At 37.8% G+C, this 26,582-nt stretch overlaps 1 protein-coding gene across 2 annotated transcripts in view; it reads right to left on the reverse strand.

Annotated features, from left to right (window-relative positions):
* Positions 1-1,298: 1,298 nt before the first annotated feature.
* LOC119845474 (protein argonaute-3) overlaps positions 1,299-26,582 on the reverse strand; it is a 60,231-nt gene continuing 34,947 nt past the window's right edge. The window contains exons 6-20 of one of the 2 annotated variants that reach the window (XM_038377766.2): positions 22,959-23,093; positions 21,998-22,099; positions 20,667-20,754; positions 20,353-20,500; positions 19,680-19,799; positions 17,719-17,841; positions 17,358-17,491; positions 16,462-16,646; positions 15,991-16,150; positions 14,207-14,297; positions 13,085-13,279; positions 12,546-12,680; positions 11,688-11,789; positions 10,267-10,466; positions 1,299-9,131 (exon numbers count right to left, since the gene is read on the reverse strand). In XM_038377766.2, coding sequence (XP_038233694.1) covers positions 9,023-9,131; positions 10,267-10,466; positions 11,688-11,789; positions 12,546-12,680; positions 13,085-13,279; positions 14,207-14,297; positions 15,991-16,150; positions 16,462-16,646; positions 17,358-17,491; positions 17,719-17,841; positions 19,680-19,799; positions 20,353-20,500; positions 20,667-20,754; positions 21,998-22,099; positions 22,959-23,093 — 2,027 coding nt within the window. In that variant the 3' untranslated portion in view covers positions 1,299-9,022. The remainder of the gene's footprint in view (positions 9,132-10,266; positions 10,467-11,687; positions 11,790-12,545; positions 12,681-13,084; positions 13,280-14,206; positions 14,298-15,990; positions 16,151-16,461; positions 16,647-17,357; positions 17,492-17,718; positions 17,842-19,679; positions 19,800-20,352; positions 20,501-20,666; positions 20,755-21,997; positions 22,100-22,958; positions 23,094-26,582) is intronic. The other variant, XM_038377767.2, reaches the window with a different exon arrangement.

Genomic DNA, 26,582 nt, shown 5'->3' on the forward strand with positions numbered 1-26,582 from the left:
TATGCCAAAATAAATTTGTTAGTTAGTCTCTAAGGTGCCACAAGGACTCCTTGTTGTTTTAGCTCAAAAAGTACCTGAAAGGGTAACAAACTCTATAAATTCATGTGTAATCCCATTCAGAGTGCACATTCCTTAACAAAAGTGACATGAACATTTTAAAATATTACCATTGTAACAGTGGGCTAAGGAAAATGAAAGAAGGATCTCAGTTTTAAGTTTAGCGCATTAAAATCTTAACCATAGCATATCTATTTGGTAATGTTGCAAGTTTAAATTGTCTTCTAGCTTCTGTTCTTGATCAGAAAAAGGCAAAACGCCTGCTGGGTTCTCAGTATCAGCTCAAATAATTCCTGCAAGACAAATGTTTCAAAAGTGCTCAAATCACCTTTTGAGATTCCTACCAATTCCCTGAAGAACCAGAGCAGAATGCAGCTTACCCTACAAAATTCTGTTTAAATCATTCCTGGGTTTCTCTATTAGCAGTTGCTTCACCACAAACGGTCACTCATTGCCTTAACATTCAATAGTCCAATAACTAAACCCTTGTTTTCAAAAGTATAACAAAATTGTTGCAGATAGAAGTGGATATTCCATGTGGGCACAGTATGGTGAGTGAGTTTGTTTAGAGGAAAAGGGAAGGTAGGTTAAAAGCTGAACATGAGTAGCACCAATTGCAATGCCATGGAAGAAGAACACTGCAGCTGACTGCCCTGTCTCTGGATGGCTATGTACACTGCAGCATCAGCTGCTGAAGACTGTGGCCAACAACCTTCAACAGTAATTAAATGTTATGGTCTTACCCATGAAATCTTTTGGCCGTAGTGTTTCAAATTGCACCAACGTATCAGATTTTAACTAAGTATTTAAAGTAGCAGCGTTTAGGTAAAAGCAAAATAAAAATGTTGTTCTTTATAATTTTACATTCAAATGTACAGCGCCCAAGGGCATTACTAGCTGCTTCTCTGCATGCTTATGTGGTAGAAGGAACACACGCACTCATCTGAAAAAAGCTTTTTCCCCTCCTGTGGTTGTCTTTAAAGTGGTCAAATGCAAGAGGCTTTTCCTTTTGGTGAACTAAACATGAAAATACAGGTTCACAAGGTTCTGAGCCGCACATGGTTCTTGCTGAAACCTTAGCTTTCCATTGCTTACGCTGTTTTAAATATAAACACTAATTTCCCCCTTGCACTGCTTTTGACAGCTCTCTATTGTTGGTTTGATATGACTGTTATCACTGCCATCTGTTCTCTACTTCAGTAATATAGGAAAGAAAAGTGACAAGACTCCTGACATATAATTCAGTTTGGTTTAATCATTCACCCCAGCACAACCTGTTACCAACAATACAATTTATTCCAGAAAATGTTCACTCACCAAGTCTCTATCAGCAAGGAGGATGAATTAAATCTAGACATATGCACTAGATTATTTTTCCTACTGAAAATATTTCATGAGAGTGTGTCTGCACCATCAGCAATTTTTTAGTTTAAGCTTAAACTGGATGTTTTAAAACATCACACACTTGCCGCTGAGTAATACAGATCTACTGTAATTACATACATATGCCACAGTACGTCTTAATCCAGGTATGACTGATTAGTAAGGGCTTATGCCCAATAAAAACAATATCACCAAATTTAAATTATTATGTCTCTTTAGACTTTTGTAGCCATATCTACAAAGAATGGAAAGCAAAGAGAACAAGAACTGAAATCTTACTGGATCTCAGCAACTTCTGAATTGGTTAAAAGTCATATGAAATTGGCTATGAGCAATGGAAAAAAGATGCAGGGTCTACCTTTGCATGAAAAAATGATGGAACAGGAATTTTTGGTCCTTTTCAATCTGTAAAATAATGGTATGGCTGTTACTAACGGGACAAAAGTAAGGTAGTTTTGGCCTTGAATTTAGGTTTTGTGGAATAAACTGTAATAAAACCTAAACAAGAAATGCTTTCAGGAATTTACAACTTAAAAGAAAAAACAGTTTAGGTGAAATCACTGTAGAGGAAGGTTTAAATGCCAATATTGCTCTGACTATAAAGTTACTATAAACTAACTAATGTTGTCTTTGTCTAAATTGAACTAGAAGCAAAAGACAGCAAAAACAGAGAAAAATAAATTAGATCTTTAAAATTCATTTTTATAACCTAGATTAAGTAATAAGTATTTTAAATTATGGATTAACTTGACAGTGCTCTTTTTCCCTAAAGATCTAAAAGTTCAAGCAAGGATCACTATGCCCACTTTACAATTTGAATAGATTAATTACTTGAACTTAAGTGAGCAATTCCAAATTAATATGTAAAATAAAGGTGCTGACACTGCTTAATCATACTAGAAAAATTGATACATTTACTGAATAAACCAATTCCAGCAAATATGCCATTTATCAGTAGAAGTGGGAGTCTCAGATTAATGTTTCTGACTCTTGAAAACATCTTGCTTAATATAGAGAGAAACCAGTATTCTCAGATGATCTAAAACTGTTTTATACATGTTAAAGACCAGTACTGCATTTACAGTAATAAACTGAACACAGGAAAGGACACATCAGAATTCTAAATCAAATCCAGCTGTTTTATGTCCTGATCACATCATTTCATTCAGTTTCTTCTCAATCGTTAGTAAAGTTATGATTTCACAAAGAAAAAGACACCTAGAAACAACTCCCTCCTTAAAAAAAAAAATGTTAAAAAGCAACATTCAGGACAAACGCATGAAACTACAAGCTGCACACAAATTACCAATAAATATAAGGAAACACCACAATAAAAGGACAAACCATCTTTAAAAAAAAATCTTTTAACTGTTAAGGCATTACAAAAATGAAAGTTGTGTGTGTATTTTTGCAGGCATGTGCAAGCACATTACAGTGAAATCAAGGCAGAACTTTGCCATTATTACTACTTTATGCAGCATTACAAGGTTACTGAGGTGCAGTGTTTATTAGTCTAGTCTACAACTCTTCCTGACTGGAGGAATGCTCACCAAAGTCATCAGGGGTTCCACAACATCTTTTAGCACAGTGAAAACAGGGCACCAATAATCATCCAAACACATTTACCACTTATATTATCAAAAGTCCCTATTAAGTCATTAGAAGTTCCATTAGCATGTAAACATTACTCTCTTAAAATACAGGTTGGGTGAAGTCTACTCAAAGTAGGACTTACTATCTCATTATAAGCCTCCAGAGAATTTTACTTCATCTCCAAAAATGAGGACATGTCCTTTGATCATCTATGATCCCATTTAAATATTAACTACACCACTGCCTGAAGTGTCCTGCGCTATTTCTCCCCCTTTCCTCCTCCAATGCATCCTCCTAAAATAGGAAGTGGTTAGTTACATTAAATAAAATCCAAACTATTTCAAGCCTAAAAGTTGAATTTGGTGATCGCTCCTCAATACCTTTCCCTCCTTCTGAATACACCCTTCCTTGGTTATTCTTGGTCCTGACTCAGAAACTGCTGCTTGAAGATATATAAAATGATACCAAACACTTGGCATTTTCAACAATTTTTCTCAAATTTTCAGCCATGTACAATTTGAACATAAAAATCTACAGCACCATCTTCTGAAAAGGCACTTTCTGAGGACTATCTTACTTTAAAAAAAAAATTAAAAATTGCTCCAAGTTTTAACAGTGGAACTTCTTTGCTTTAACAGGACACTACAATAACGACCCATGTTAGGTTTCAGAGTTAGTCTGTATCCGCAAAAAGAAAAGGAGTACTTGTGGCACCTTCGAGACAAATTTATTTGAGCAAAAGCTTTCATGAGCTACAGCTCACTTCATGCTGTAGCTCACGGAAGCTTATGCTCAAATAAATTTGTTAGTCTCCAAGGTGCCACAAGTACTCCTTTTCTTTTTACCTATGTTAGAATGAGGCAATCTCAGACAGAATTCTAACACAGTCAGGGGCACATGGCTGGAAAGGTGATTGGTATGGAGTTTCTCACCAACTCCCTAATTTCTGTAACAGTGATGCTTCGTTGGTTTGCTTCTTTGCAAATCTTCACCACCCTCCACCCCCACTGCTTCCCATAGGCTTCTCAGGCCACAAACTAATTTTAAACCTCAGTGTTTTAGTGATTGTATTCTTGACACTCGGCTAGACAGGTAAAACATAGGGTCCTGTACATATCAGATTCACACCTCACAACTATTGTAAAGTTACAAAGATTTTCTACTAGCAGAAAACACTGAGATTTGCACTCGCCTTAACCTTAACCTAATTTTTTTCATTTTTACAAAAATAATATACATTTGAGTGAAAAGGCTAAGTGAAGTTTTTATAATTAAAAGATGTGCCAAAACACAAATGGTATCCCATACACAATGTCAAATTCAAGTACCATCTTTGGGTAGGAAAGTAAGCCAGGAATACTTGTCCCTTTGACATCTACATGGATTTTCTATTTGATAAAATTAACTGGCCAGTGGCAGCCACATTTACTCCACAACACTGCAGCTGACGGAGCATTTGTCTGGCATGAAAAGAAACTTCAAGACGACTGTTTGGAAATGAAAAGTTATAGTTTCAATGTATATAATCAGCGCCTCTTTGATTTCTCTGTTATGAAAAGTGCTTTGAGAAAGGTTACATCCCATCAGTTCACAAAACTGAGAACACATCAAAGGCTGACAAGTTTCAAGGTACGATGTAATGTAAATCCAGAAAGGCCTCATCCTTTTGAAATTGAAGCTTGGAAATTTCACACTATTGTGCACTTGAGCACTAGTAAAAAAAACCAACAAAAGCAGCTAAGATGTGTACAGAGGGTGATTATTCATCTAATGTCCTGTACCTAAACATTGATCCAACAAGTATCTGCACAAAAAGAAGAAATGGAAATAATTTAGGACCAATGGCATCTTGAAAGAATTTGACCGACAAGCTTCAGGAATCCATTTTAACTTAAAAGCTGTTACAAGGGCTAAACTACCGTCTAAAAGCATCCCAAATGAATCCTAGGGAAATAACCTTTGCATAATTTCAACTAAATGGTTTAACATTTGACAGCCTTCTAACAATCCTGAGTAAAATGGCCACAGTGGAAGTGCCCCACAAATCAAAGCTGCTTTGTTTGAGTGGAGTTGTCAGTCGTGCTGTTAGCAGATGTAGCAAGAGTTTAACAATTTAAACTACTAAAAATTATTTCCAAAGTTGCATCCACTAATCACTAGATCACATATTTAAAGTAACTGCCATTACCAAAAACCCTTCTGTTAACCTTAGGAGAAGCACTGCCATTTCTAGGATGGTGGTTCCTACAAATTGGTACATGTACCAGTATTATTATTTCAGGTGCGTGTGGCTAGCATCCTTGGTTGCCCACCCCAAATTTTGTGCTGGGTGTCCAAGTGTATGCCCCCATTGTTTGGGAGGTTAGTGGCACTTGTTAGTACAAGGTAAAGTCTTAGTCTGGTAAACTGGTACACTGTCTGAGAAGAGTGGGAACCACTGTTTTAGACAGATGTATGCACAAATGAAGCCAATGTTTCCGCAAAATGGAACTGTCGGCCTTTGCCCACATCCCTGTTTGGGCTATATACAGAGTGCTCCTGGAAAGATAAAGGGATCATGTGTGTTGCACTTGAGATTTCTCTAAAAAGCACATAAAACTTGAGAAAACTTTTCTTTAAAGGAGAGCAGGTACAAAAATAAAAAATCCATATACTCCCATGAAAATATACTGGAAACTGCCATCACAGATGAGGTACCATTTATCCCCCCACCCCCTAAACTGCAAACATCAAAATATATATAAGTCTTTAGACAAAGGAAGAATATCTGGCTATTTAATCTCAATTAAAATGACAGCACCCTTTGTTACACTTGGTATTTCACACTGTTAATTTTCTTTTGAAAAACGAGATACCACATCTAACTCTAAGCCTTGGTTCCTGCTCATCTCCTCATTTCCTAGTGCAGTAATTGTCCGTCTCCATTTAAATAAATATAGCAGCTACAGTATCATAAACGTGTGGCCCTCACAACGCCAGTAACTTGATATTGTAATACAAATATACGTATCGGCACTTTATGTAGACATTTGCAAAACTAAGAATATAGAGATTAAAACTCCCAACTTCTCTTCACATGAAAACCAGTTACACTGGCCTGCTGAGCAAACATTTTAAAGACATTTCCCCAATGGATTTTTACAAATATTTAAATTTTTGGTGAAAGCAGCAAGCAAAGTAATGTAAAACTTTCAAATCATAGTCACTGAGTGTAGACAGACTAGAAACTGTATAGTGTCTTTAAAAGAAGAGTTAAAGGCCATATTTTTTAAAAAAGGGCTTTTCATCAAAATGCCAGTTCACAAAAAGTCCTTGTAAAGCAGGTTTTTCTAAAAAAGCCCCTTCAATTTTAAAAAAATTAATCTTGTATAAAAAGCCGAACCTGGGCCTTTTATAAATGGGTCTACTAGCTAGAGCTCTTCTAAGAGTTACTTCTGACAAGTTACAGAATAAAAAAGAGAGAGAGATTTGTTTGGAAACCATCTTGCTCCAATCATTTCATTATATTGACCTCCCTGCAGCAGTTTTATTCAAAGGAGCTGAAAGATAAGTGCATGAAGCAGACAGAGAACACTGGGACACTTCAGTTAGGAATCTGCAATCCCACTGATGAATGAATATAATCCCACTATCAATGAGAGAGACTCCTAAGAGCTTGTTGGCTACACAGAGATCTGTTATAATAGTCCCCTTTTCTGCCAAGCCGCTAGGTACACTGCCCATCAGCATGACCATTTCCAGTGCAATTTTAAACTCTGCAAAAAATTAGTATCTTTGCATTATGTTTCTTGATAATGGGAGAAAAATATATATGTATATACACCAACTATTTAGTAAAGCGCTTTGAGACAGTGTTGTGAACAGCACTACATACATTTCAATACAATGTACAAATGCACAAAATACAGTACTTAGTTTTCTGGCAGAAATGGGGGAAATGCATGCCTGTTAAAGCAAAATGGGCTCAGATTTTAGGCTCAAAATACAGTAAATTGGCAAATATAGTGGATTACATAAGAACGACAAGAGACAAATGAGATACTTAAACAAACCCATTGGTTTTCGTGTGAAGAGCAGGCGGAGTTTAGAAGGGCTGGGATAACAGCAATGCCCATATAAACAATCTGCAGTATATATGCATATATACTATGAACCAGTGCAAATAAAACAGTCAAAAATGCAGTTCACGAGGTTACAAAGTGCAAAACTCCCCGATGCCCAGATGTACTGAATACATGCTCATCTCTATCATCTTTAAAATACTTGTTTTAACTTTAAAGTGGAATGAACAAAAGTCCCATTAATGTTTTGTTTCACACTTCAGTGATTTAACTTGTTAAAATTATCCCAGCCCTCTTAATTTATTTGTAAAGTGAAATGAAGCCACCAACACCTTAATTTTAAAAGGAAAGCCACTGAATATGAAATAAGCAAAAATTGCTTAAGAACTTCATTAACTTCTTAAGACTTTTTTATGATTAATGTCAATTACATTAAAGAAAGCATCTGAAAACCTGGATCTTCAATGAAAAGTCTTCACTTGAGTTCAAATAACTGCAGTCTCTTAAACCCAAAAATGTACCCAATTCCTTTGTTAAATCAAAATACTGCATTGATTGCCAATATTAAAGCTTGCAGAATCCTAGAAGCAAAAGTTTTGCTGTTCTTAGCTGGTTTGATTTAGAAAAGGAACATGCATGACTCCTGATGACTATAAAACTTTCCTTTTGAAATTAAGGCTTTTACTTTGTCCTTTTAAAATTGTGGAGGTGTCCATTCTCCCACAGTTAGTGGTACAAATGCCGCTTTAATACAGCTAAACGGACACATTTTTCCTTTAGAACGGCTTATTGCACTAAAAGATAGCAAAAACAAGTTGTCAGTTGTTTTTTTAAAATAAACATGGTTACATTTCTAAAAATAAAAAATTGATGTTGCCCATATGTTCTGTAATAATTAAATTAAAGCATTATTATTATTCTAATAAATATAAAAGAAAAAAGCTAAACTTCAAAACCACACATATGTATGAAATCACATTAAGGTGTAAGAGGCAGCAAGTAAACTAGCAAATAAAGACCTCAACTCTAAAGTTTTGTTTCTGGTGTTTACTGTGTGTAACCCATAAAACAAGGAACATCTGATCTTGCACGAAGCTCAAAATATATTTACGACTTGCCAGATAGAGAATTAGTTAAAACTTCTGGACAAGGTAAAACAGCAGCTTTTGTAAACTCACCAGGGAGCAAGAAGAGTTTGGATCACTACTGCTGCACAGACACCACTAGCTTTTTTTTTTTTTTTTTTTTTTTTTTTTTTTTTTTTTTAAAGGGAGCTATTGGAGTTGAGGACTCCAAACTGTGAAGAAAGACACAAAGGCAGCAGTTGGCTAAATTATGTTCAGATTAATGGCCTAATGTGTGCAAAACCCTTCCCCTAATTTTTTCTAGTTAGTGCTGTACATTGAAATGTACTTGGATATGTTCCCATTCAAATGCTGATGGCAAAAATGAGAGAAAGCCTCCTCAATGTATTTGGGTAAAGACAAAAGGCTATTTTTTGCACACTTCCCCCCTCAACAATCATTGTGATTGTTCTATAGGTCGTTTGTGTTTTTTTTTTTTAAACTACATCATTAACTTTTTTTTGCAAAGATAGTTGTGCTGCCGAGCAACTTGAGGTAAAGGCATAAAAGGGTTAGACTACAAGAAATAAAAAAAAACTGATGACAACGGCACTTCCTAGAGAAGACCGTCCCAAAAAAGCAGTTGGCTGGTTTCATATTGCATAATAGTGCTGTGTTCCTCGATGAAGTAAACAATCCTCCTCGTGTCAATTTAAGGATTAGCCCCTTGCCCCTGCACAGTGTCGGCTTCAGCATGATCGGAGGCGCACCCCATAAACTGACCCCACCGGAAACATACATTGTATGTGGCTTAATTTTTCAGTTCTTCCTTTCGGTGAGTATGCTCCGATTTTATTGATTTATTTAAGCGAAGTACATGGTGCGTAAGGTGTCTTGGTGAATCTGTACAGCCTTAGCAAGGGCCTGTGGGTCTCTCCCATTGCTTTGTCCTGAAACATGGCTTCCTTCAGCACTGCAAAACAAAGTGAGAAATATTAAAACTAGCAGAAACCCTTTCAATTTGAATGGCTATCATTATTTACCAGCACTGCATTATTTCAACACTCAGCGAGGAAACGTGACAATTTTTTAGAGCAGAGTACAGTGAGAACTCCTGGGTTCTACTCAGCTTTGTCAGCGACTTCATGGCTTCTGCAAGTCCCTTCACCTCTGTAGCTTGGCTAGCCCATCCAAAAAATAGGTATACTACTTCTTACCCTGCCTGGTGCTTTTGAGGCTTAATGTTTATAAAGCACTTTGAAACCTTAAAATGGAAGGAATTTGACAAGTGCAAAGCATTATTACCACTCACCTCATTCATGGCAGTATTTCTGGTTTCAGGATTAGAATTTAATGCACATGAGTCTTTTGTCCCATCTCCAGGCAACAATGTTCATTAAACAAAAACCTTTTTTTAAACTCAAACTTTAAACACTTTATATAACAGAAACTGAACACCACACTATACACTTATGTATAGTGGTAGTAGTAAGGAAATGTGTTTGAAGGCCAGTCCCACAGGTGATAAATTAACCTACTGCTCAGCATGCATCATCTACAGCAGTGGTTCCCAAACTGTGGGTCGCGACCCCAAGTGGGGTCACTCCACCGTGAGCAGATGGGGTTGTGGCAATCCTGAGCGTGCGGAGAATGCCATTTTGCAAAATGACATCTTTCACACATGACCTCACATGCATTGTACATGTGATGTCATGCTGCATGGAGGATGCTATTTTGCTCTACAAAAACAGTCCCCGTCCCCCTCTCCCTCCCCCTTTCCATGCAGTGTGATCTTACACCATATGTGTGCAAGGTCAGACTGTGCAGAGAATGCTATTTTGTAAAGCAAAATGGTGTCCTCCATGCAGCATGACCTTGCACAAATGGTGTGTGGGAGGCCACACTGCATGGAGGATGCCTTTTTTAATCAGCATCCTCCAGACTGTCTGGGATTGCAGGAAGCAGTACCTGTGAAAATGAGGTCATGCAGTGAAAATGTTTGGGAACTGCTGATCTAGTCAGATAGTCTAAAGCCTGACAATATGGAAAGGGTTTTGGGCTGAGGGCTGAAAGAGGATATAAATATAAGCACTTGTGTTTTCATTTACCTGTCATGTTCTTTGTCCACAAGATGGTATCTTGCTCTGAATGCTACCAGGTGAGCATAATATGCTGGTGCAGGTATAGAAACAGATCGTGTGCAACGCACATATGTGTGGCAGAGCTGGTAAGTCAGCAGCTGAAGTTCATCTGCAGTAAAACAGTTATCATCCCACAAAACATGATAGTGTGAGGGACGGCTGGTACCCTATGGAGAAGGGAATATCAGTTCACTTTTCTCGCTCTCTCATATGTATCAAGTCAGACTTTAAGGCCAGGAGAAATTATTATGATCATCCAGTCTAACCTCCTGCACAACACAAGCCAGAGAATTTCACCCAGCAATTCCTACATCTAGCCCATAACTTCTGGTTGAACAACAGTATCTCAAATACTTCAAGTGACAGAACGCATACCACATTAGGTAAATTGTTCCAATTGTTAATTACTACCACTTAAAAATTTGCACCTTATTTCTAGACTGAATTTGTTTAGCTTCAGCTCCAAGCCATTTGAGCTTATTATGTCACTGCTAAATTTATCAGTTCCCCCACCACTACCAGAAATCTCCTCCTCATGTTGGTACTTCTAAACCATGATTAACTCACCCTCCTACCCTTCCTTTGAGTAAACTAAATCCATCAGGCAGGGTCTGATGAAGTTCATCTGAGGATACTTAAGGAACTAGTAGAATTAATCTCAGAAACCATTAGCAGTTATTTTTGAGAACTCATGGAAGATGAGTAAAAATCCCAGAGGATGGGAGAAGGGCAAACATAGTACCTATCTTTGTTTAGAGCAATCAGTTATTCAAACAAAAAAAACTCAGAATATACTTGCTGCACTCCACCAAAATTCCCTGCAGTTTGGTCAAAGATTTCATAAAGAACAGAACTTAAAACTTTGAAGAGTTTAACTTCTTCCATTCTTCTGAACTCAGTATTTTGATGCAATTTTCCTCATTAAGTTGGATCCCCATTGCACTGCTGGCAACACCCAACTGCTAGATTCAATTTAGTTATTCTATAGTTTACCATTAGTCTAGGCTTAAGTCAACTAATTTTCAAGGCTGTTTTCAATCCTCAAATTGAATCAAGTTCTCAAACGCAAACAGTGTTCATTTTATTACAACTAAATAGATGTTTAACATAGTGTTCTATTTTCCTAATGTATATGAGGAGGGATCATTACTTCTCTACAAATAAACCAACCTCACACCAACAGATTATGAAAATAAAAGGTACCTAACAGCTCAGTTAAGTAAGTCACTGGTAGTGCTGGTCCCAGAGACAGGTTTCACGGGTCTTAAGGAAACAGAATGAGAAGATGTTTGTCTAACACACAGGGAGGGGTGTGTGTGTGTGTTCAAAAAAGGTAAAGAATACTTGCTGTAGCCATATGTATTCATTTATAAAGGAAGGAATCTTACCTGTATTCCAGCATGGCTACAGAGGTAAAAATCAAACTCGTATGGGTGTGTAATATCTGTATCTACAGTTGTTCCAGCTGGAATGTTGCCACTTCTTCCAACCTACAGAGGTGTTTTGATGAAAACAATATTAGCTGGTCAATTTTTTAGAAAATAAAGCAATAAAAAATGACGTTCTTATGTCATCCAATCGTAACTAACATACAACATTCCATTTAGAGTATACAGCATTCAGTAAATGGAGCCCCCACCTTAACCCCTTCCTTTCAAATAATGTAATGTAATGTAATGATCAAATGTAATGATCTGGGATGTTTGCTCTGGACAAAGCACTCCTCTCTAAAGTTAAGCATGCTGCATCCACAGCACTTTCAGCTCCACCTACCTTCAGAAGGGGGAAGTACCAAAAGATTTAACTATGTATATTGTGGTTTGTGTACCCATCCAGTCTGCATTAGATCACTCAGAAAACAAGTAAACTTGACTGAAATAAAGTCCTTTATGGTTTCACAATCTCTTGTATTTAACATTTTTGTAGAGCCTGTATCAAATAGTATTTCAAGATATTTAGCTTTCTTCTAAATGACACATGAACGCCTGTAATTCTACAAGAACTGCCCAGGGTCATCAGCTGAAGTTTTACAACTGAATATAGAATAAAATAAAATAAGATCTTCAAAGACAAAATAAGTTGGGGATCATTTTTTGCACCTGTCAGTCTTGAGCATCTCCTTTGAATGTGAGGAATACATTAAGTGGATTTTGTACAGTTTGTACATTTGTACAGTTAGCAAAAATACTAGCACAATCTTCTCTTTATTAACCTTTTCACATACACTGGAATGGGCTAAAGATTACCCTTTCAGTTCTGTCTGCACAGAACAACCGCGTGTGGTGTCGTTTCTGTACTACGATGTAGGTTATTCCTGGCTGGTAATCTTTCTCCAGACTGATGCAGGCCTCTCTAATTGCTAGCAGCTCATAATACAACACCTACAGTACAGAAACAATAGATTAATTTACTCTTACATTGTACTCTGCACATTGTGTGTCTAGTAAATAGCACTCTGTAGTTAACACTTGTCTCATGTCTGTTATGCAATATTAGTAATTTGTAGGAAGTCTATACTCATCTATGGCTCTAAATGGTCAGCTTCTCAACCAGGAAACACATTTTTCATCCATTTGATAAAATATATCATTACTTTCCTCAGCCCCCAATCTTAAGAATTCCAAGCAGTTTCCACCTAATGGGATTCCCTAGTTGGGATTTCACATTTCCATAAGAAGTGTAGCCAATACTTTGTGGTGGTACATCTTAACTCTGAGTGTGAAAAATGAAACTAACATTGCTCAATTCAAATCTTGCCACAGTAAAAAATTCAAGTGTAACGAACCTGTCGAAACTGTCCTTCAGAAACCCCATCCCTGTAGAAGATGATACGTGTGGGTTTGAATCGCGTTGACTTGTAGAACTGGATGAGAAGTTCTCTTACCATGGAGGCCAAATCTTGGATAATCTCCTGCCGAGGTCTTTGAACTCTCACTGTGGCACAATATCTGCTTGGATGAGCATCCATACTACCTACAACCTATATGTGTGGGGGGGGGAGAGAGGGGGAAATGAGAACATGAAAGATCCATGTGGAATTGATAGAAAGTATTTTACCAGGGAAAAGGGAAGAGGTTTTAAATTTAAAGGTTTGTTTTAAGAAGAGAGTAGAGAATAGTCAGATCGTTTAACCAAATGGCACAGAATTTATTGTAAGACATGGGTTTAGAAATCTTAAACCTCTTACAGGAACATGTTTGAAACTTGCCTTTTACCAGCCCTCCACACAAAAACCTATCTGTCTTGGAATTATTCTTCCTCTTTTGTTGGCAGTGCAATATTTCCTCTTCTACCCCCACTTTAGTAATTCAAGAAAAAAAACTACTCCTGGTTCATTGCCTCTTCATTAGGAACTCTGAATAGTTCCCCTTCCATTCTGGGAAATATAGCAGATAATGTAGCAAAGCGCAGCATGGGTACCCAAGTGCCTAAAGATCTCACCTTACAGCCCACTTGTCCTTCTCAGACTGAAAAGGAGAAAATTACTGAAGAACTTCCTGCCAACACCAGTCTCATAAAGTCATCTTTGTTTAAATTTAAACTAACAAAATGCTGCTGTTTATCTATTAGAGATGCATGTTTTTTTTCAGAATTTAGAGCACTTACAATTCAGTTATGTTCTCTCATAGAACTATTATTTAATAGCACCACTGACATAATGTCATCTTCACTAAGTATATTAGAACACTAAAAAGCATTAATCGGAAATTTTAAGCAGTACTTTTGTCTTCAAGAAGATATCTGATTTCTATATGTGGAGAACTGGAATATACAGGGGAAAATGAAAGCCACATCAAAAGTCAATTAATTAATTTATGAAGTTTCAATCCTCTCATAAATGTAGCTGCATTTTCTATTCTCACCTTTTCATAACATATGAGAACTAAGACAATTTCATAGGACTTACAGCAGCAATGGAAGGCTTCTTTCCATCCCCAGCAGGCGGATGAGTGACATCTGCTCCCAAGAAGATCACTGGTTGTTGGAACACAGAAGGTCTTTAAAAACAAAAAAAAAGTAACAAGTCAACCTAGTACCAACCATTCACCTACAATTAAACTTCTAAATCCTGAATTTTGTTTCTTGAGTATGAGAAGTGAAGGAGATGACATTTCTACCAGACATTCAGAAGATTATGTTTAGACAATGCAATCAGCGTCAGGCATATTGTTGTGAACTTTTCCTAAACACTCTAAGAGTCATTCCAAAATACATCCCTGTTTACTGCTAATACAATGCTATTACAGAAATTAGTTTAAAAACCACAACACAATATTAAAAATAATTCCCTACAAAGACATATCATGATTGTTATCAATCATGTTGATTAGGGTAGTACCTAGAGGCCAACCAAGAATGGAGCTCCATAGTGCTAAGGCACTGTACAATGTACACTGTACAATGGCAAAAAACAGCTAGCGTACACACTGTTCTAGGTGATGTGGCATGAGTAGCAATGAGGTATGTTAACGCTTGCAATCCATTCTCATGGGACTAGAGAATGGACTACGTGCTTCATGTGTCACTTTGGCTATTGATACCTGGGCACAGAGCTTTCAGAAACAGTCTCCAGAGAGAACTTGCAAGAGGTTATTCTGGGCTATCACATTACCTTCTGCATACTCCACTTTTTCCAAGAATAAATCTGTTCTTGAGACACTGGGAGCTAAGGTGGCCAAATGCCCAGTCTCCAGAGTGGATACTAAGGTCTCTGGTCTCAGTGGACTGTTTGTTCTAAGATAGTGGAAATGCATATAGACTAGACTAGTAGTACAGTGACCCTGGCCAGTGAGCCATTATCAGGAGAAGCTTCTAATCAGTGAGATCTATTAGAACAAAGGACTCATAAGCAAGGTAGAAGCAGCCTTGTCACTTGAAATATTTAAAATTGACTGGGACAAAGCATTTGAATACAGTATACCGAACCATCAGGCACTAGCAAGAGGATGATCTAGAGGACTTATTATGCAGCAGCAGAGGTGAAAGACCCATAATACACCCTCTGCCACTGTTAACAGCACACAGGACAGCAGGATTTGTCTGTTGGCTGAGCACTGTGATCTTCTCTGAAGAATGCTGTGGTATCCTACACTTCTACCCAGACAGCCTCTCCAGATGGAATCTTAACTTAATACTTCCATTCAAAAAACAATACCTCTAGAACACCAGGATCTCCTCTCATTGATTTCTCCTCAAGTACTGGGTAGTGGCCCAACATCTCAAATAGGGATTTGATTTACAACCTACTGATTCAGAGACTAAACAGCCATTTTGACACCTACTGGGGAGAGCTTCACTATGACCCAAGTCTCCACTTACCAGATCAGGTAGGAAGAGGTAGTGGAATCTCCTTCCTTAGAAGTTTTTAAGGTCAGGCTTGACAAAGCCCTGGCTGGGATGATTTAGTTGGGGATTGGTCCTGCTTTGAGCAGGGGGTTGGACTAGATGACCTCCCGAGGTTCCTTCCAACCCTGATATTCTAGGATTTTATGAATCCTGGAAGTCACTGCTGAACCAGGATGTGCTGTGAGATGCAATGTTGTAATGCCAAAAGCAGCATCTTTGGTTTCACAAACAACATACCATTTTGCACTTAACCCCCTTTCCAAAGGTTAATTTTGGATGTTAAATACCAAACTGAAAATAGACACAAGAATAAATCGCAAAGTGGCCCCCATTAGAGATTCTTACCGTTGATGAGGTACAAGAATGTTGTTGATTCCTCCTAATTTAACATTAATCTTTAGGCACAGGTTTGAGAGAGTCTGAGGAGATGTTTTAATGACATTCTTGACTTGAACGCACTGCGTGGCCATCCCCAACAGCGTATCTCCCACACGTTTCACCTCCGCTGAGAAGGAAGCATTAATTTACATTTTTTAAAATGTATTAAGATTTTTAAGCCTGTTTGAAATTCAGGCAGAGAACAGAATGCAGCCAAAGCCACTATTAGTCAAATTTACATTCTGCCCCATCAACTTCCAATTCAAATGCATGCCATAACCTGTCTTCCAGTTCATTATAGCTTATGATAAAGCATCTGGTTTCGGATGACTAAAGGACAGTCATCTAGAATTTAGCATCTTAAAAGCTGAGGAGCAAGTACACCAACTAGCACACTTGAGCAAAAACATATACTCTCCCCTTATGTTATTCCCTTACCATACACAGGTGTTTTCCCTGGCAGGATGACAATGATGAGCTGGAGCCCGGAGTAGGTGTTTTTAAGGTGTCGGAACATGGGCTCCACGCTGTCCGCACCCTGTGCATATTTGCAAAAACATGGCTGGCCTTGGATTGGCATCCCTGCATCCTTTGAAATCTTGCGCAGCTGATCTGTAAAACCCCTAGTGAAACAGAACGGAGTTTACTGAACTTCAACAACAGCATCCACATCTAGCAGACAAAGTGGAAGGGGAGAGAAAAAATGTGTGCTGCTCAAGGGAAACTAAGAGTGCTGATGGGCTCTTATGGGAGCAGTGTACTCTGATTAGAAGGATGGTGACAGTCTTAAAATACCATTATGAAAGGTTAGAGAGACTTTATAGGGCTTTAGGACTCCACAAGGTATGCTTTAGGACAAAAGCACTAAGTAGCATGTCCCATTGTAGCAACACCACAGAAGGAGAAACACTTAATGCACCACATCGAAGTACATTTCAGCTGCAAAGATGGTAGATTTTCCAAACTCCAACACAGAAGTAAAGAAGTAGTTTTGTGTTCCAAATCAAATGCCTACCCCAGCCTGAACACTAGGCTAGAATGGGCACTGGATATGTAGCAAGTGCCATCTTAGAATTTTCAGAGTAGCAGCCGTGTTAGTCTGTATTCACAAAAAGAAAAGGACGACTTGTGGCACCTTAGAGACTAACAAATTTATTTGAACTTAAGCTTTCGTGAATGCATCCGATGAAGTGAGCTGTAGCTCACGAAATCTTATGCTCAAATAAATTTGTTAGTCTCTAAGGTGGCACAAGTCCTCCTTTTCATCTTAGAATTTTGAAGCTGATGGGTTCACTGAAAGAATGGTACAATGCCTGAACTATGACATGCCTTACTTCAGTATTTCTTCTCTGCATTGTCTCTGCGTTGCAAAACAAGCTATGGCCCACATTTTGATCTCAACACCAGTGTGAAACTGTTTCCCTCGCATATCCCATACGCCATGGCTTGGGGTTGCCACTGTTCGATTCTACGGAGATAGAAGAAATATGCTGATAGTCAACTGATTGAAACAGTGAGAGAAAAAACCCACTATTTTCTATTTTAGGAAAACAGCCCTCGCAATCACAATCAAATTCTGAGCTGCTGCAATATTACAAGGGAACTGAGCTCTCCCAAAGTTTTCAGTTTTACATGGAGAATCATCTGTGGTTGTATAGCAAGATATAAAAAAAGGAAAAGCAACAGAATTCTCACCCGTCCTCCATACTGCAACATTGGAGCTGGAAGCACGCGCCCCGTCACATGGGCCATCTCATCCCGAACTTTAAACTGAAACTCCTGAACAAATGGATCTGCATCATAGTTTGCACTTCTTACCTGGGGAAAGGAGAAGTTTCCATGTTACAAAAACTCTTCAATTTTTAATCTGCATCTACAAATAAGATCACCAATAACAGAGCTGCATAAGCGTTCTGGTAAGTGTCCTCCTTTTCACTAACAACAAAAACTAAGGGTCATATAAAACTGTCCAACCTCATTCACCCAGCCATTGATTAACCAAAACTTTCATTCAAACCACTTGCCCCATTACATGAGATCTTACTCGTTCCCTTCAGTTACCCAAACACCAATTTATTCAATTTTTGCTGTTGTAAATATCTTGGATAAAAAGTGTATCGTATTGAAAAGTATCTAGCATGCATGACAATGATGCTTCAAATATTTTAGGTAAATCTAGTTATCTTGCTAAAGTATAAAAGTATAAATTAATTATAAATTTCATCTCTATTCTGTATATTGCTTGCAGGTATAACATGAAATTTTACTACTATTTGAAAAAGCTACCTAAAATTCAGTTTTACTATTATATTACTAAGTCAGTGTGAAAATGGTCACTTGATGTTTAGTCACTCCACAACATGCATATTCACAGCATTCATCAAAGCAAATTTTTTGCTGCCCTCAGTGGATAGCAAAGGACAAACTAAGTTATGAAAACCCAACTGTTTTCAGTTCTCTTTGAATATTAGCAGTCAAGAGAGTATCATGAATTAGCCTTTTCAGCATCTTTCAGAAGAGACTTATTCCTATCAAACACAAATTCTCAGTTGTCAGCTCAAAAGCACCTTTTTCAAACAGAAGTTATCCTTTAATTTTTTGTGATGTTAGTCAAATAAAACGAGATATTTCTAACAGTTCCAAGTCAGGAAAAGATTAACGTCTTTTAGAAAGGCTGGTTCTGTCAGGCAGGAAGAGGGAAAAAAAACCACAGGACTGTCAAGTGGTGCTATTTAGCATATATTGAGGACGAATATTGCCCATTGGTTAGACTGCTTGCCTGGGACATGGGAAACAGTTTCAACTTCCTGTTTGCCACAGGCTTCCTGTAGAACCTTAGGCAAGTTACTCAGTCTCTGTACATTAGCTCCCTCCATCTGTAAAATAGGGATATAATAATACTTCTCTACCTCACAGCAGTGTTCAGAGTATATCAAAAGGTTAAAGATTGAGAGATGTTCAGATAATATGGGAATGGGAGGGGGCAGATAAGCACCAGAGGTAGGTAGGCAATTTACATACATTAATTGTCAGAACATCCCTGTAAAGCAGTTAAGAACTCTGTTCATTTCTCAGTTTGTTGATAACATCAAAAATTTAAGGTCTCGTTCCAGCAAAACACCAGCACATGCTTAACTGTAAGCACCTGAAGTTCCATTGACTCCAATGGGAGACGTCAGCTGCTTAATGTTAAACATACAATTCAGTGCTTTGCTGAATCAGGTACAAAATAGCCAGTGTAAGGTCCATGATTAGAAGGAGTCCCTAACATTTCAGTCCTGGGCTCAGACCATACCTCTAATCCTTTAATTAGAGATGTCTAATTTAAAAACTTTTGTTAATAAAATCAAGGAGGGTTCCAAATGCTGGAAGGGAGGTACCAAACAAGTTTTGGTGGCCATGTGATATGTGAAGATTATGGAACAGGGAGGTTGGCCTGAATGCTTGACCTAGATATTCTATTTAATGGGAGGAATCAGAGGAGTCATGGGAGCAGGTGCCGTTAGGATATTTATCTGAGAACAAAGTAAGAGGTTTTAGTAGCAAAAGACAGAGACAGGGTCAGTGTATAGAGAAATGTAATTGTCTTCACAAGCGCAAGGCATTTTAGTGAAGATGAACATGTTCATCCTCTGATACAGAAGTTATGAACTAACCAATCTGCTAATTTCCTCTTGTCTATCTGGGGCAGATCTTGCTGTTGCTTTGATCATGGTTGATGTCTGATTGTCTGTTAGCTTCTTGATACATCGCTGGCCTGCCACAATGTTACATACCTTTAAAAAAAAATTAAAAAAAAAAAATTGGCAGATACAATTGCAGTCTTTACAGATGCAGCACTCCTAATATTACACAGGGAATTATGCAGTGACTACAGATGCTCCCCGGGTTATGTAAGACCTGATTTACGCAAATTCGCACTTACGGAAAAAGTTCCATAAGTCAGAAAGAGAATTTTCGAGTTATGGAAATTTTTGCATAACGTACGGGTCTACTTTTCTGACTTATGCAAAATGTTCAAGTTACGCAAGGCTTTCCGGAATGAACAATTGTGCAAGTCTGGGGGGCGTCTGTACAGGCAAATCTTCTATATACATGTAGCTAATACTTAAATCTATTTTTCATGTAGTGACTAGATTGGTATCCATACTAATAAAAGGAAAAGTTTGTCTGGCTTAAAATTTACCTCCATCTGTAGTAAAACCAAAGCAGTAACAATAAAAGAATGACAACAAATTTACAAATATGCTAAACTGCTTATATTGCATGAGAAATAACACTCTGCAAAAAGATGCTACTGGACTAACACCGATTTCTCAGAACCATTACTTCTAGAGGCAGGTAGGTATGTTTCTGCTCCTGTCCCACTTGTAGACAAGGAAGATGAGGATATTTCAGCTGGAGGTTATACTTCTCTCTGAAGTACTGTGCTACTGTTCTCTCAACTGTCTGGCCATTTTCTAACTGTAAAGGGAAGCTGGAAAGACAACACAAGAGTTTTAGTCAAAATAGCATTGAAAGTTTAACTACCAGCTACCAGAGTTCTCCAAAATGATTTTAATAAACTCTCAGTCCCTCCAAGTATTTGGTGTTAGGGAAAGCAAGCTGCTACACGTTCTCCACTCTGACAAATGTCTGCTTACGTTTGATGACTGGCAGGTCTCCTTGTTACATTACAAACACGGTATTTCCGTCTCATTGTTCCACAGTGAGTCACTTCAACCTTCAGACCTGTATGAAAGCAACAAGAAAAACCAATGTCATGCAACATACACATGTTAAGTGTTTGCATATGTTTCTTATAAGAGTACACACATAATAGAGTCAAGAACTCTGAGTGACAAATAGATACAATGATCTTATGGCAATGTTAGAAACTCATGTTCTGCATTTAATGCATTATTTGATTTCTGACTTTCATTTAAGAGGTAGTTATTTTTAAATATTTCTAATAGTGGAGAACCATGAGTTTCTTTTAAAAATAAATCCTAGCTACAATACATGCAATTCAAAGTAATTTATAATTCCAGTTGAAGCTGTTATATTAATTTTAAGATAAGTGAAACTAGCCTCATGGAGACTGAAGTCTAGATTCAAAATATAGTTTTCTGTTCAGGTTCTCAAAGGACAGCAATGCCCTTTTTGTCCCTGGTGACCAATTCCAATGCACCCTAGGACTGAGGAATCATATCTGTACCAAGGGGATAAGTAAGATAGGAAAGTAATTTTTAAACTAGGTGATTTCCCTCACTTATATCCATTAGCTTTAATCCGCATTTTGACTAACTTGCTTTATTTTCATTGCAAAATCAATATTTCTAAATTCTAGAGATTTGTCATTAGTTTTCTGTTCAATCTTGAGTAGCTGAAGTTAAGATCTAGTTCATGCTCTTTAAGCATGAGCAGAATCCTGACTCTATATGCTTTCTATCTTCTTTTGCACCATAGCTATAGGAGTTGATTGCACAGTTAGCATGAATTAATTCATGTTATTCCATGGTATCCAGCTGGTAAATTCACAGAAATCCCATTGGAATTCTAGTAAGTATATGGTAATCCAAGTTAACTCTACTCTATTAATTCCTCATAACAATGCAAAGTTGATATTTACATTAAAATGATACCGTGATGGCAGTGTCATAGGATAGGCACTCTCTCTGCCTTCAGGGACATGAAAAATGGATGAGGCAGCAATATGATCCAATAGACAAGATACTGGACTAGGATTCAAGAGACCTGGGTTCTATTCACAGTGATGTACTCCGACACTGGGAAAATCTCTTCACCTCTCAGACTGTTTTCCCTCTGACTTTTTGTTGTCTATTTAGATTGAAATCTCTTCAGGGCAGGGACTGTCTTACTCTCTCTCTCTATATATATGCACAGTGCTTAGCACAATGGTGCTCTGATCTTATTTGGGGCCCTTAAGTACTACTATAATACAAATAAATATTAACAACCAAGGTTAATTTACCTTGCAGTGTTTTCTTACAGTGGCTATTTCTATTACAATGACTGAGATGTGTTGGTGAAGTAGAGTGACAGCTGCTCACTGTACAGTTAGACATGCTGCATTCTGACTGATTTAAAAACAGAAAGATTTGTGTTTGAGCCAGTTACAAAATAATGTATCCATTAAAGGTACGGTTTTTAAAAAAAATTCTTGATTTTACAAATACAGGGGTCTGACTAGCTGTACCTTACCTTTTAAACCTGATTGGTTCTTAAATGGAATGTACTCTTGCAGCAAGTGACAGAAAAAAAATGTCAGGAAGGACTCTGCTCAAACCCTCCTAACAAGGTCTTACCCCTGCAAATTACTCTGTACACTGGAGTGCAAAGAAGGGTGAAAGCAGACACCAAAGTCGTGTATGTAATGAAACTACCCAAACTTCCACCAACTAAATCAATTCTTCAAGATGGAATTTGTCCCCCCGCCTAAGGTTGGCAAATATCACTGAGCTATCTCTGTTATATCACAATTGATATAAAGTCATATTAATAAAATATTGGCAGACAATCAATGACTCCAGCTTTGAAAACCAATATATTTGCTTTGCCTCAGCATTTAAATAGCAGCAGGAGCGTGTGTACTACTGACATTATCTCCTAAATAAGAGTCAGCCATCCAGCAATGAGATTGCTTTGGTACATTCATTATAATAAGCAGTCTTACTATTTGATCTTTAAAGTGTCAGAGGTTATCTAGTATTTCATCTTTGTTGGGTTTTGCAGACAGTTTAAAGAGCCATGAAGCTCATGTATTAATTTTAGATCTAAAGATAGTAAATATTGCAATTATTTTGGACACACTCACTTTTGATCCAGGTTATATTAATTCTGAAGCTTTCAGTTAATATGTCTGTCATAACTAACCTTCTGAGCACATTAAACACAATCTGTTCCATACTGATTAGAGACAACTTTCTACTCACCCTTTATCTCTTTGGTGAATTTTACCCGATGAGAATCAGTCAGAGGTCTTGGTTGTTCATCAATGTTATGAATGTCGAGAACTTCACACATGAACTGAATTACAGGTTGTGCTTTGTAGAAGGCAGTGGCAGAAACTAAGGGGAGAGGAAAAAAACATGAAGGAAGAAAACAGCCATCTTGGAAAGCCAAAGAATCAAACAAATCATCTGATTTTTATTCAACGTGAGCTCCAAGTGTATGTTTTGCAGCACTCAAGTTTTCTTCAAAGCATATTAGAAAGTTTTGTGACAGCTCAGTATTGAGCAATCAAGATCTGCAACCATACATCACCATGCTGTATACTAGCTTAGTTTTTGAGAAGATTATCTTGAGTCTCAACAGGATTTGAAAGGATGTCCCATATATACAGGGTGCTTGAGTAAGTGGTTGTGTTCAGATTATGACATCCTTCCTTTGGATACAGTTTGAAACCAAAATCAAAAGATGGTGTGTAAGGACACCACTCTGCTGAAGATGCCGTCTTTTTGGTAAAATGTAAAAGCAAGATCATGACCAATCAATGGCTCATTAAAGGTCCAAAAGCACTCTGATAGTTAGAGTGTTGTGACCTAGTCAAATTGCAGTTAGGATAAATGGATTCTATGTTCTTAAACACTGTTTAGACTGTAAACGTTTTTCCTACATTTCTTGACCTAACTTGTGGTATTCAGCTTGTGTATATAACAAGAGGTACTTTTCAAGTCCATGAAGCAATAGGAAAATGAGTCTATCTGATATAAGGCTTAGAAAATGAGACCACATGGCAGTCCAGGCAATTACATCATTACTGTAGTCTCTCCCCACCAGGCAGAAGACTCCTAAACTGTATTTAAACCAAGTAAATGTTTCTCTCTCTCTCTAGGTTCTTATCTAATAGAGTATCCAAGTAGCCAGAAGAAGCAGCTAGCAGATATCTTGGTTTTGGGATGGTGGAATTTCAGAAATGGAGGTCCTCCCTGCCCCACTTTTCCTCATTCTCCATCTACCACTACATAAATAGCTCATTTCTGAGTTAATAAACTCTGATGCCACAGGCACTTGTGTTTGTCCATATGTGTTTGCAAAGAATTTCAACAGGTTGCTGGCACAAACAAGTCCATTGGAATTGCCAAAAAGGTGGGGAACTGCTGCTGTGAAGAGGCACTCTCACCAAAGAAATGCAACCCAGTGTCACAAGACATACCACGTACAGTATGAATAGAGATACTAAGACTTTGCAGAGAATCAAGGCCAGGTGTACAGAAGCCAAAGGATTAATGTACTCTCCAAATTTACTGCTTTTCTAAAGAGAAGCAGATTAGAAATGCAAATGAATTGTTTTAATTACCAAAAAAGGCAATATCAAGAGCTTTTAATAGGTGATTACAATTCTGTATTAAGAGATTATGTGCAATCCTTCTGGAATAAGAGTATTTGTATTTCCACATTCTCAAGTATTTTTCCAACGTAAGTTTTAGTTCTGGTGAAAGGTCTTCAACTGACAAAACCTGGAGGCGGAAATTCTATATTTATCCCTCAAATTAGTGAAGTGCCAATGAGAGCACTGCACATGCAGCGGCTACGAACGCTTCTCCCATGCTGCCCAACCAACGTGCCTGAATTCTGACCTGACAAGACCACCTCTAAGTATGTGACAGTAGTTCAGTTTCTACTAGCCATTCAGTCTTTGACTACCCTGCTAAGACAGCCTATAAGATTACCATCTATGGAGACCTGTAATGGACACCCGTGCTAGCCTAAGTAAGGGCTTGTCTACACTGGCAATTTACAGCGCTGCAACTTTCTGGCTCAGAGGTGTGAATAAACACTCTCCTGAGTGCAGCAAGTTTCAGAGCTGTAAAGCACCAGTGTAGACAGTGCACCAGCGCTGGGAGCTGCACTCACAGTGCTGGAAGCTATGCCCCTGGTGAAGGTGTTTTTTTAAGAGCTGTGCCATAAACACACAAGGCTTTAGCGTTGCCAGTGTAGACTAGCCCTTAGATAACCTGAAATGGCCTATAAACAAACAAAAATCTGTCCAGAGACTTTTTATGCAAAGTTGGTTCAGTACTACAAAGGAACAGGAGACTAGCAATGTCCTAATGCTACACTCGGTTCTCTACTAAAGAGGCAAGGCAAGCTGCTTTTAAAGTAGACATATAACTAAAACTAAAAACGTTACCCACAGATCAGCAAGCCAAAGGACAAATCTTGTTCTAGCTGCCAACAGTGACATTATGCAGCTGAAGTTATTAATCATGTTCACTGTGGTAGTGCCCAAGGGCCAACCAAGAATGGGCCCCCATAGTACTAGGCATTGTACAAACACTGAATAGTAGATGGTCTCTGCCCCTAAACAGACTAGAAAGACACAGGGTGGGGGAAGAGGTAGAATACATAAGCAGAGAGAACTATGTGACAGTAGCAAATGGTGTTTGTTTCAAGATTTTCCTTTTTCTTTTTGGATGGCTTAGTTTGGAACTATTTACATGTCCATCACTTTCTTCATATGTTCGCTACTGTCATCTAGCTCAAATCTCCGAATGCAAAGGAAATTCAAAATCTCCTTAAAGTTAAAGGAGCCACTGACAAACTTGCCAATAAAATTACTTTGTGGTTTCTGGATGTGCTTATTTCTCCTCTGAGACAGTCTAGAAAGTTATTTTTCACTTAGATTTTAAATAATGCCCTCATGTTTCTCTGACCAAATACGTTATATATTTTGGTGTAGTATTTTTTTCCCCAGTACCCTTGCCTCATTCAGTGTGTGGAAAATTTCACCCCAAAATGGTTGAAGTTTGGCAAAGTTATAAACAACTGAAAACAGGGACTGATAGTGGGAAGAATCAGGCAATCTTAACTTTAGGTGGTGCTATTAGCTCAGTCCATACCTTCATTCAATTGAGGCCAAATATAAAAAGGCTGAGCAATACACTTAAGTCTTTAAATAGCAAAAAATATTAGACAATGAAATAGTTAATTAGCAGTTTATGAAGTTCCTAGGTCTCTTATACTAAGACACCAAAATATCCCATACAAATAATAAAAATTCTTCAGATATGCGTCACTCCAGTAAGCCACCAACTTTGTATGACGCACTCTAGCAGACACCTACAGATGTCGATTATTGAATGAACACAAATAGCTTACACCCCCAGCAACTGGGGATCTGTGGTTCATCTCCATGGTAACAAAATTTGTGAAACTGATAGGAACAGATATTTTGCAGAGCACCTTGTATGCAGTAAATGATCAAAACAAACTCCAATAATTTGATTGTAGATTTAATCTTGTCTCAAACCAAATTAGCAAAGTCATTTTCCCATAATCTGTTAAACATCAAAATTATTTCTATTTAGGAATTTCACTTTAATGTGATAGTCTGTTGCACATCCACTGTAAATCTTCTCTAGAATTGAATAACTTCTACCAAGAAGTAAACACAACAAACCTTCTGGTTAGCAAGACCTTATTCGGCAGTGATGGGGAAAGCTTACTTTACAAAAAGCAACAAAAGGCAAGACTCAGTGTCAGTGTGGGTTAAGACTTTTTTTTTTTTTTTTTAACAGCAAAACACAAAAAACAAAACTAGTCTCTCCTCAATA

This window comes from Dermochelys coriacea, chromosome 19, assembly GCF_009764565.3.
Source record: "Dermochelys coriacea isolate rDerCor1 chromosome 19, rDerCor1.pri.v4, whole genome shotgun sequence".
Taxonomy (NCBI): Eukaryota; Metazoa; Chordata; order Testudines; family Dermochelyidae; genus Dermochelys; species Dermochelys coriacea.